Raw genomic sequence first — 12,656 nt, forward strand, 5'->3', positions numbered from 1 at the left:
ATATTGTCTGTCTATTAACTAAGAACTTCTTGAGATTGATTATTGTGTTTGTTTTTAGCAACAGAAGTTTTAGTTTCAAGGTTATTGAGCCATAAAAATACAAGATAAAGTGTGTTTGGCAAACACTTTAATGAATCCTTTCCAACAAGTTGTTTATTAACAGTCTTTCGCCGCCCCCTGGGAACCACGGACGCTTCCTTATTCTATAATTATTTTTTTCTTTTCCATGTATTTACCGTTGTTCCAAAATAAATTTAAATCTATCTATCTATTATTTATTCAGGTTGTTTTTTTGTTGTACATGGAAGTTTGTATGGATGCTATTTTTGTACAAAACTAGTTTTTACTCGACGATTCGCCATTAACAACCACAGCATCACTAATGGGGGCCTTTCTCGACAAACCCAAGGTAGAAAAGAGTAATGAGGAGGGTAAGGGAAATCACCTGGAGTATTCGGTGAGCAGTATGCAGGGCTGGCGTGTTGATATGGAAGACAGCCACACAGCAAAGCTTGAGCTTCCAGGCCTGCCAGATTGGTCATTCTTTGCTGTTTTTGACGGTCACGCCGGCTCAAAAATTGCAGAGTACTCGTCTGTACACCTGTTAGACGTTATCCTGGCCCACGAGACTATTAAAAAGCTCATCGCTGACAAAGGGCAAGGGGAAAACGAAGCGAACATCGAGAGCGCCATCAAACAATCATTTTTAGATCTGGATAAACAGATGCGCACCATTTCCGACTCGCGAAACGGTTTCGACCGCAGCGGTTCCACTTCAGTTTGTGTTCTTATTTCTCCCACGCGGTACTACTTTATTAACTGTGGCGACTCCCGTGCTCTCCTGTGTCGCAACGGCAAAGTGCAGTTTGCCACCGCCGACCACAAGCCAAACAATCCAATGGAACGGGATAGAATACAGAAGGCTGGTGGCAGCGTGATGATACAACGGGTGAATGGCTCGCTTGCTGTGTCCAGAGCACTCGGAGATTATGAATACAAGAATGTGGAAGACAAGGGGCCAACCGAACAGTTGGTGTCGCCGGAACCGGACATCACTGCGATTGAACGGAGTCCGAAAGAAGATGAGTTTTTGCTCCTCGCCTGCGACGGAATCTTCGATGTTTCATCGAACGAAGATCTCGCCGCGTACGTTCTATCCAGACTCAACCTCACAAGCGATCTCACCGCTATTTGCAACGATGTTGTGGATATGAGTTTAAATAAGGTTAGCAAAACTGCCAAACCTATATTGTTGGGTTCATGTGTTGTATTAAAATTAGATTTACAACTTTAATTTTTTTTCAGTGTTTTTTAGTTTTTTATTATTTTATGGCCGGATTATTGTTTCAAATTTCTGTTAACGTGCAAAACTTTCTAACAGAATTGGTAAAATAATTTTTACAGTACAACAAATATGATTTTAAACCTTTATTAGAATGCACCTCAAAAATTCTGCTTGATGATTTTATATATTAAAACTAAAACAAAAAGGTTTGGTGGCCTGGAACTACACACGGTAAAACAACTTGGCCTGTTATGAGTAAAACATTCCGCAGGCATTACTTGGCTTACAAAAAAACAACCTATACAAGTATGCATTGAATCACTATTGATTAATTTTGCTAACCTTTTAGAATTACCTGTATATGCCAGGGTAACTGTTTGTTTCATATTTTTATTTAAATTAATAATTTAAAAAAATAATGATAATGTTTGAGGCTGTTTGTTTTTTCCAAAAAGCAAAGTTAAAAAAAAATGCTTGTAAAACAAGGATTGGTATAATACTGTGTTGCAATTTTATGCATTGTCATTATGACAAAGCATGGTTTAGTTTATTTCAGCCAGCTTAAGTAGAATTTAATTGACATTATTCAGCAAGTCATTACCCAACTTGAAACACATGTAATTGTTTTTTGGCAGCTAGCCATTACACAATATAAGTAGTGTGCGGTGAATAAAAATACCTTTTAACTTGTTTTTATTGTTTTGTTGACCATGGCATGTATACTGTTCAGTTTTGAAAATATTTTAAAAGTAAGTTAAACGATCAATTTTTCGATTCTTGATAGGCTTTCGTTTGAAAAGTTTTTCATAAATATTATTTTCCTAAAACTGTTTGGCAACTTTGTTAAACATATGCATTCAGTAACTCTGTTTTTAATGTTGTGTAACTTAACACTAAACATTAAAACATCTTATAGCTCTAGTAAACAAATTTTTAAGACAAACTTAATATTAAACTTTATTTAACTTCATTCCAATTAAAAATAATAAACCCTTATGTCTAGCTTTTAAAACCTGCCAGCCACAGCGGTCTGAAAGCATTAAATTTTCCACTGCAGGGCAGCAGAGACAACATGACGCTCGTCCTACTCAGCCTTCCTTCCATCCCGAAACCATCCGAGCAAGCAAAAGAAAAAGAAGAGAAGCTTGAGCAGCAGTTGCAAAGCATGATTAAGGGTAAAGATCAGTAGTTATGTGAAGATTTTCTTTACCTTTATATGTTTAACATCGCTATTGCATGGCGCCAGTGAGTTGCTAAATTTATCCAGTGTACAAATTCCCAGATGTTTGAAACCAAACAACGTTGAAAAAATTAAATGACTTACACTATTTTGCGGATGCTTCCCCAAAAATTGCTTGAAAAAACAGCAGTCTTGTCTATTTCTATCACTTACAAAGCATAATCAAGGATAATGCCAGAATTTAAAACTATTTTTTTTTCTGTTTCTTTTTGCTGTGGAGGTTTATATTGGAGAATTGTACTTTGTAATTCGTAATATTATAAAATGTCAAGTGTGAGAATGCATTAAATTTCATTTTTTCCCCATTTAAGTGCGCCCCCAAAATTGGGATGGTTTAAGTGTTACAATTGGAATTATTACAAAATGTCAAGTGTGAGAATGCAATAAACATCTTAAAGCCTTAAAGAGTCATCGCTTATATAACTTTTCCCTGGGCCACACTTTTACAACAGGAACCTCATTTCCCTCATGATTGCTATGCACTGCTTGGAATTTGTGCATAATCCTTCAAAAGCAGTAAAAAAATTTTACACCCTCGCTTAACACTTTGTGAAAACTTGAGTCCTAAGCTGATTTTTTATTCTGTTTTTAGCTCTTATTATATTTTGTGATGAAATTGATCCATACATTGTGTTGTCTTTTGCAAACACATCTGTTTTGTTTTATGTTTGCTTCAAAAATATATAGAACATATTTTAAATTAAAAAGTGATTTGTAGTTTGTACAAATCAAGCCATGGATCTGCTTTGCTGAACCTTAGTTATAAAGCTGTGTTTAAAAAATCTAGTACCAGGTTTTAACATGATTTGCAAAGTAAAATGTTTAGTGAAAATGTATGTTTTATTAACTTATCTATACAAGATAATCCTAGTTTTAAAATAAGTAAATATATATATGTGTGTAAAAGGCATAAAAATAAATACCAAATTGCCGTGTAGCATGGCTAATGATCTTTCCCTACATACACAAGACACACTAATTTCAACATATATGTATACAAGCACTGTAAACAAATGAAAATGTAAATGTCGATAACAGGAAATGTTATTGCACCACAGCTCCTGTGTTGAAGAGCAAAAGCAATCAAGCTATTGATTTTGTTCCAATCGTAATTAACTGCTCTAATCCCCTGTGTAGAGATATGCAGTGAATCGAAGCTGACAAGAGCGGAAGGTATGGATTTTTCACATGTATTTCAAAGCCTCCTCAGCCAGGAAGAGAAGATAACCGGGCTGCCCCCTGGTGGCGGAATTTACGCAAAGTAGGTTGTTATATTAAGACAATACATATGCTGCTGCTTCCAGGCATAGTGTACTAAAAAAAGTTATTTTATATTATGTTTATCTAACGTTTCGGCTATCTATTCAGAAAGCCTTCATCAGGGAATGAGACACATGGCTAACAAGACGCAAAGTCCCCTTTTCTTTCTTTTTGTGTCATTTTACTTTGCGTTTTGTATATCGGAAAGAACTTATTTTTAGTTTTTAGATAATACGCAACAAAGTGACTTATAAAATAGTACATAAAATGTTGCTACCAGGCCTAAATAATTGCAGGCCAATATATTTTTTTTATTCAAAAGGCATGATATGTTAAATTGATTAGGGGTATATCAGGAGCTATGATTTCCGAAAATGCCATTACCTGATACTCCTACACATACCATAAAAAATGTATGCTAGTGAGTAACATAGGTTAATAAGAACTGAAGCCATGTGAAGTAGTTATTTATATGATTGTTATATTTGGACAATACACAACAGAGTGACATATAAAATAATACATAAACTGTTGCTACCAGGCATAATATTAATGACAAACAGCTCCTCTGGTAATTGTAATTATTTACCAACGTTTCTGCAACCTATACTACAAATCACCTTCTTCAGGGTGAATGACACTGAACGCTCATACAATATATGAAAAACACACAAACTACAATTGTGCAAAAAAAACGTGAGCAACAACATGATAAAAAGCAATTAGCGATAACATTTTGCCTCTAGTCTAGTCCTTCAGCAAATGCTTGTAGCATGCCAAGAGCATCACATTGGTAGGTTGTTACTTTTGGACATTTAGCAACAAAGTGACATATCAAAATAATACATAATCTGTTGCTACCAGGCATAATATTATCAAAAGCGGCTCCTCTGGTAATTGTAATTGTTGACCAACGTTTCGGAAATCTTTTTTTTTGTTAAAAAAAAAGTTAAGCTCAATTTAATATTAATTGCATTAAAAAGTTGTGTATCTTCAGCTGGTTATAATATTGTTTTGTCAATGCTCATATGTATTGTCTTATTGAAATATTGTCTATCAGCAATGGGCTCTATAGTATGATGTTGAAACTAGATGATGTCATATTATTATATTTGGCCTAGTGGGTGAGTCATAAATGAAATAATCCCACAGTACGTCATTGATAGGATTTTGATCTAATAATGCTCTGTCACCTACGAATGGCTTATCTCAGTTTTTCATAAACTTTAAAAAGTTGTAGTTTAACTGGGTGGACCAACTATTGATTCTATTTAATATAATTATAGACTGGGACAACCTTAAGAAAATATTTTGCTTTAGTATTGTGGTCAAAAAAACAACTCAATATTTATGAGTTATCATACTATGCATAAAATACTCTAAAATATTAGATCAAATATATATCTGTTACCTATTTAAAGATAGGGTTTTATGAAGTTTTTATTGAAAAATAACATTCGGTCACTTATCTGTTCTTAAATATTCTAGCATTGATCTCATCTTTAAGTGTGTTTATTAATAAATAAATGAATTTTTATTAAGTGACAATGATACAAGTTTGTATTTAAACTTTTTAATCAAGATGATGTTGATATCTTGACCTTTTTGGCTTTGCAATTTTGTTATCAAGCTACATTACAAACCCAAGCATAGTGTGCCCAAATGGTTTTTTGATTTATTATTTTTAATAAATATGCAGTTGAAAAAATTAAACAAGTTATATATATACATTTTTAACCAAATTTAACAGTGTAATCACTTCTTATAACAAGGGTTGTGTTAAAGTTTAATTGGTAAGACAAAATCAACACAAAGACCAATATAATGTGTACTGCCTGTAAAGTTAAATAGTTTCAACCTTTGAACAGTCACTGCCATTTTTACACAATCGACTATCAAGACGGAAGTTTTAAAGTTTCCCAGCTAGGTGTAGTGCGCGATTGCTGTTAATCATTAATTTTCTACGCAGTTACACATCACTGACCTTTTGATGTAGCAAGATAATGGTTTAAGCTTAAGTCATACTCTGTGTATGAAATACCAAGACATGGGTTAAACATACTTTTGGTTCAAACTACATGGACATTGGTCAAATATAGTTCAAAATTTACAAACTTCAAAATATTGTGTATAACCTGTATTGCTAAACTGGGTTTGTCCAAAATTTTACAATAAGTGTAGTATTTCTAATGAAAACTTTATTAAATTTTCTTACTATTTGTGGTTGTTTCAGTTTATTGTTTTAAATTATATTTGAAAAATCCCCCAAAGCGACTAAGGTGACAAAATAGGCTACTTTGAATGAATCACTCGGGCAATTCCTGTCACAGCCTCCAGCCACATTGTATGACTTTCCTGTTATCTGCATCGTTTCGTGTTGACCTTGAACATTATTCTCCACTCCTTACAAGTAGTAATACCAATGGATTTTTAAGTCTATGGTTTTGAATACCATATAGTAATTTATTACAGCCAAAACAAATATTTTAAATTTATTTAATCCTCAGTAAAAATCCTATTATAGAAATTTTTCAAATGATTTTCTTAAAATTTTATTTATTGCCAAATGCCCAAGTGTTAAAGTTGTTTTAGCAGAAAGTCATCATTTTTTTATTCCCCAATCTTAAGACTTTCAGTCATTGGCTACAATAAGAAACTTTGGTTAACAATTACAATTACCAGAGGACCTTTTTTGAGTATTATTATGGTACAAAGTTCTATATGTTGCAACTGTCCATCTTTCAAGTTAACTTTACACCATTCTTTTTAGACGCACTTTCCTTGAAAAAGCCTACAAAGAAATTTATCCTGACGAGGCAATTGCTTCCACTGATTCTGAAATCACCACCAATACCAAGATAGAACAGAACAGTGTTCCTATGGAGGTAATTGTGCTGAACAACACTTCATACTTTTATGTTCGGGTGTTGGTAAAAATATATAAATATTTTAAACTCCTCTAGCTGAAATACAGTATGGGTAAAACAAGATAGAACCAAGATTCCTGTGGAGGTAATTAGCTAAACCAGGGGTTCTTAAACTGGGGGTGAACTAGTTTTAGGGGGTCCATGAAGGCCTAGTTAAAAACCTAGTGTATACTTAAAGTAATTAATTTTTAAAAGAAAACACTTAAATTTAAACTTAAACGGTTTTGGAATGAATGTATAGTTAGACTCCATTTAACTTTCACATTTTTCGGTCCGAAATAACAGAGTCATGAGTCTATTTGTTTTGTGACGTCATTTTGGAGCATCTCCTGTCTACCGGGGTCAATGCAAAGCAAAAAAAAATTTTAGGGGTCTGCAGTAAAAAAAGTTTAAGAACCCCTGTGCTAAACAACACTTTCATAGCTTTCATTTTGGAGATTGGTGAAAAATATAAGTATTTCTAGGACCAGTATTACAAAGTACTGGAATACAAAAGTTATGTTGAAACTGAAGCTTACTGGACTTCAAAAAAAAATATTCAACTTTCGAATTATACTAGTTACAGCTCAATTTAACAACACCATAAAAAAAAAACTAATTAATTGTATAACAGGCTGGTTATATATCTGTACCTGTGTGTTTGTTAACACACTTTGGAACTACACCATATAGGATCATTTTTAATAACTGTTTCAATTTTCTAGTGCTCTGATTTAAGACTTCTGAAGGCTTTTAAAAGGTTAATTTTTTTCAGCTGTAAATGAAAATCCCTATTTTGCCTCCATTTTATAATGTTCTGAGTTCGACATTAAAATATTTTAGGGTTTAAATGTTTTATATTTATTCTTATGCTGTAAGAAGAAATCCTTGCTGTGGCCAATTTTATTATACCCTGAATTCAACTAGAAATAAGCCGATATATCATTTTAGCGACAATATTGGCCAATATTTCGTTTTTACTAATATATATCGGTATCATTAAATTTTGGCCGATATTTAAAGATATAGTTCTTCCTAAAAAACAAATAAATTTTCCTTTATTTGTTCAGCATCATACCAGGTTAAGATGCAAAATAAGATTTTAATAAATATAGGAAGATAGCTGAAATTTGTTATTTGGGTTTTTATTTTGAAATAATTAACAAAATCAATATATGTATTGTTTGAAAAAAAGTCAAAAAATGTAGAACTGTTCGAAATCAGTTAATCGTTCTTTATTTTTAGGAGCATAATGGTTGGAGGTTGTAGTAAGACGTAATAAGAATATCAAAGCCCATACAGAAGTAGGTATCATTTTGAACGGCCTTATCTGCTATCGGCGACCTACCTTCTAATCGCCGCACACCCGGTTTAGATTATGTATCTATCCACGTTTCCTTCTTTCTGATGTCTGTCTTAGCACTATATATACACTTACCATCAGTGACTTCTCTCTATGTTGAAAATGAATAAAGAGTTATTCGAAACGTTCAAAATGATACCTACTTCTGTATGGGCTTTGATGTTCTTTATTTGTTTAGCATAATGCAAAATAAGATTTTATTACATATAGGTAGATAACTGAAATGTTATTTGGGGTTATATTTTCAACTAATAAACGTTTTGACCATATTTCAGGCTATAAAAAAGTCGGGCATCTGTTGGCAAAAATGTAAAAAAAATGGGTATCGGATATCGTTATCGTTCCCGAAATAAGTCAATCTTTATAAAATTACAATGCTCAAGGTTTTATGCTTTATTTTCAGCCGGAATCAGCTGGAATGTGAAACGGAATTTTTTCACATCGGTCTGCAGTAGCCCAAGTCCCCCTAACCATAGGGAAAGTTTGCTTTTTCATGCATTTTCTGATCTCTTCATTTATTATTTCTTTTGTTCCCCAGTGTGTAATTTGTTTGATTTTTGAAACACTAGGAAACGAGTTTGCCGTCTACAGCTGATTTAACAGTCGTCAGCGACTGGTTCGTAGCACAAAACAGCACAGTTTGCAAACATTTGGAATTATTCGCGCTGGTCTAGAATCTGACAACTTGTTTTTTTGTGAGCTTATCTGGAATCCTACCACTTTTTTGGCTTTGGTCTAGAATCCCACCATTTTTTTATAGTAAAGAACGAGTTGTCAAAATTGAAATAAGCAAGAAATAAATAAATATGATAATAATAATATTACTGGACCCACCCAAACCCAAACTTGCACCCTAACCCAAATAATGTTAGCAATATAAACCCTCGGACGAAAATGTGGTAGAATTCTAGACCAGCGCATATTTTTTCGAACTTCTCTAATTACTCCATGCACTTGCAAAAGTATATCATATTTTTTGCATTTAACGGCAATTAAAGTAAAATTGCCTTCAGATGTTAACAGTATAATTCTTAATGGCAACTTCAAACAATTATTTCCCTACTTTATAAATACTAATCTAGGCAATAATTATTTTCCTTTTGGATGTATATTTATTACCATCAATCCCTCTATACCCCACTTTTTTATGCCACGTAAACATATAAATGCATTTTTACATATTTTGAGGTTTGACTAATTAAATGTGTCGCCAACTGTCCAATCATTTCCTTGTAATTTCTGGTGCGAATAATTCCAGGTACGGAATTAAGTCTTTTTATGCGCTTTAAAAATCCGGCATAATTTCTCTTTAATTGTCTTGCATATGTTCATTTTGGTGAGCAAGTTTGACATGGAGCATATTGTTTTTTACGTAAAGCACAGAAAAAATGTGGAACAACATTTAAAAGTAGAAAATATTGTGTGAACGTTTAAAATAGTTTTTTGTTGTCATTAACCCTTGTTCATATTGATGTTAATAGTGATTTATTGAAACGTTTTCACAGTATTGTCCACTCTTATATGATCTTTCATATTTTTTACGTTAGTTTGTATTTTTTGGTTATTTAAGCCAACTTTCCTTGTTAAGCACAAGACTTATCTTAAACTCTAAAAAGTCTGGACCCTGTTAGTTAAAAAACCTGAGCATTATCAAAACAACTTACTTTGAACGTCGCTTATTAAGCCTATTTTATGATATTTGTGAATCAAAGACTTGTTGTCAATCAGCATACAACAACTCCTATATATTACAGCCTACAAAATGCGCTGTTGACAAGTAATCTTAATATCTTTTCGACAAAAAGCACTTTTCTAAACCAGTGGTTGCAAAACCTTCCTCTTTGTAGCCCAGTTTTCCCGCACCTAAGTATTTTTATGTTGTTTAAAATGCCGTCTCGATTGAGTTGATGAAATTTTACCCCAAAATCTAAAAGCACTAAAATACCCAACCCATTAAAGTTCCTTAAGTGTGCCGTAAAGTGTTTGGCAGAACCACATTTAAACAACTCACTAAACAGCACTTTACCACATTGGGATGTTAATATGTTGTGTTTATTTTGTTTTGCCCTAATTTCGCCCCGTTTTTTGACAACAATTTCACCCTAGTTCCAGCTAAATATTAAAGCTATACTAAATACCTAAAAAGTGCATTGTGAAATTGTGTTTTTTAACTTAGAAAATTATCACACAATTTCACTTTCTCGTACGAAAAATTCGTTACAAATATATTAGCATCTGAACCATTTCAAACTGTACAAAACATATTCAAATGCTTTTGTTTAAAGTGAAACATTTAGCCAAATTTTCTTCCAGCATGCAGCAGTGAAATTTATACCCCATGTAATTATTTCTTAAAATAGTTCCATTTTATAGAATACGTTTTTTTAAATAAACCTATTCATGTCTCTTAACTGTAATGTTTTAATTAATTCACCTGTCCATAGAATCCACGTTTAGATTTTCCATCCCCTTAATTCACCCTTGAAACATCAACTTTTAATCTACTTTGGTGTTGTCATATTGAGCGTTATTTCAAAATTCACATCTCGGCCACTTTTTTGTATGTTTTTGTCCCCCATAACCCCACTTTGATCGCTCTTTATATTTTCAAACTTGTACGAAACGACTGTGAAAATGTTGCAACATCTGCTCCCCACAGCAAAAAAAACGTGTTGCAAATTGGGGGCTTTCCCGACTGTACAGCAACACAGTAATGATTTGATCCAAACGCAGCATTACTCCACTGTTATTGTCAGCAAACATGGACCGTTTGTCGATACCCCCCAAACTCATCACCGTTTACCCCCCAGATGTCGGCCATGTGACGTAACTACAAAAGTATTATGACGTCACACTCAAAAGTGCAAACTTTGCTCAAAAAGCGGCGATTCTTGTGCATAAAGTGTGTATGACGTCACGCATTTGATAATTCCAATTTCTATATATATATCGATGACGTCACTGCTCTGACGTGACGTGTATACTACGTAATAGAGTGCTTGTTGTGTAGATGTTCTATATTTTGATGACTCGCGTGAATAACGATGGTTTCCATATTTAGTAATTCTGACGTGTTTGTGAAGCGGCGGTTTTTGACGTCGTGCGTGATTTACGATTTGCTTTGACGTTTTTTTTTTAAAACCGTTTAAAAGTCGCCCCAAAATCAACAACCGGTCTCCACCAAGTTGCCCGTAGCAGTCCCGTTTCCGAGATTTACTAATTTATTTTAGTTATTTTGGTTTAAAATGGCTAACCCTGTAGAATTTTAGCCTCGTTAGCCCAATCTTTTCACTGAAACGTTGAAAACCATGTCAAGTGATAGGTTTTTATTTATTTTTAGTTAAAATCATTGGTCCCCCTGTATGGATCATTTTCTTCCGCCAGGACATAAACCATTTTTAGTAATTACAAAATTAGCACGCTGTACTTATAAGAATAGACCCAACAAGGAGACCATTTATCATAAAGAAAGCAAGTATTATGCAAAAGTAGGTTTTGAGAATTTATCATCTGTTTTTGGATAGTTATCTTTAGGCTGCGCATATTTATAAAACAAACATGAAAGACAACACGAACAACATGAAAGACAACACGAGGCAAATTAGTTACGCAATGGTTTATTTTGGGCAACATTTATAAGAAAATTATTAAAACTACCAAACAAACGAATGTTGAGCATAGCCTGGTGACTTTAGCCAATGATTTGTTTTAGCAGTTTAAAAAATATTGTTTCATCGTTAGTTTCCGCGTCTCGTGAAAAGGCGTTGTTGAACTAATTGCAAAGACCAAAAGCCAACATAAATAAACCTTTAAAAGCGATGTTAATGGCAGGATCTTAAACGACCTTATTTCAAAGCAAATTTAGCGCCCTGACTAAAAAGCAGTAGTTTATGGGACGAATGAAATCTACCAAAAAAAGGATTAATAAAATTCATCAAGGAACTTTGTTTAGTAAAGTTTTAAGGCATCCCAATATAAACTAATTGTGTCATACGCATTTATTAGCTTTGAATTATAGCATTTTTTTGAGCAATCAAGTCACTTTCTTAGATAAATCATGTATGATGCCAAATAGAAGTCAAATTAGTTGATCGCGAAACTTAATCAGTGGGGTGAAACGCCATCAAACCATTTTACACTATTTGGGAAGAAGTTGACTAAATTTGCTGAAAATTTTACATACTTATAGTCAGGGTTACCATCTGCTCAGACTAAAAAATAAGCACGCTACCAATGACCAGGGTAAATCCAGGATTTCGGGGGTGGACTCCTAGCTTTCAGGACTAACGTAATAAAATAAAATAGAAACTTGAAAACATCTATTTTTGTATGTGCGAAAGAAGAAAACTGCAGTTAATTTGGACGAAATTGGTAAAACCTTACACACAGCCTCTGTAGGTTGATTTCGCGGTCACAATATCGGCTAACCGCTAAATAGTACCTACTTTAGAAAAAAAATCACAATCAATTGTTATTGTGTAATATAATGCATTGTTTTGTAATCTGGGTCAAAGAACTTGGTAAAAATAAATAAACGAAGTTTCTCACTCCTCCCTCAAAGTGAAAGAAATTGATAAAGAACACTTTTACAAACTAAAATAA

The 12,656-nt window shown here is 33.4% G+C and overlaps 1 protein-coding gene across 1 annotated transcript; it reads left to right on the top strand.

The window, feature by feature from the left end:
• LOC146137250 (protein phosphatase 1A-like) lies at positions 1-11,760 on the top strand. Its single transcript, XM_083393192.1, has 5 exons — positions 1-1,225; positions 2,343-2,460; positions 3,663-3,786; positions 6,556-6,670; positions 8,458-11,760. The coding sequence occupies exons 1-5, from the start codon at positions 383-385 to the stop codon at positions 8,476-8,478; spliced, it is 1,221 nt and encodes a 406-aa protein (XP_083249318.1). The 5' UTR covers positions 1-382; the 3' UTR covers positions 8,479-11,760.
• Positions 11,761-12,656: the final 896 nt, after the last annotated feature.

Source organism: Ascidiella aspersa, chromosome 7, assembly GCF_963924565.1.
Source record: "Ascidiella aspersa chromosome 7, kaAscAspe10.2, whole genome shotgun sequence".
Taxonomy (NCBI): Eukaryota; Metazoa; Chordata; class Ascidiacea; order Phlebobranchia; family Ascidiidae; genus Ascidiella; species Ascidiella aspersa.

Bases quoted from the DNA above. Each gene is read 5' to 3' on its own strand.
- LOC146137250 (XM_083393192.1), top strand. From the start codon at position 383: ATGGGGGCCTTTCTCGACAAACCCAAGGTAGAAAAGAGTAATGAGGAG. The intron at 1,226-2,342 runs GTTAGCAAAACT...TTTCCACTGCAG, and splicing joins TGGATATGAGTTTAAATAAG to GGCAGCAGAGACAACATGAC. The intron at 2,461-3,662 runs GTAAAGATCAGT...TCCCCTGTGTAG, and splicing joins GTTGCAAAGCATGATTAAGG to AGATATGCAGTGAATCGAAG.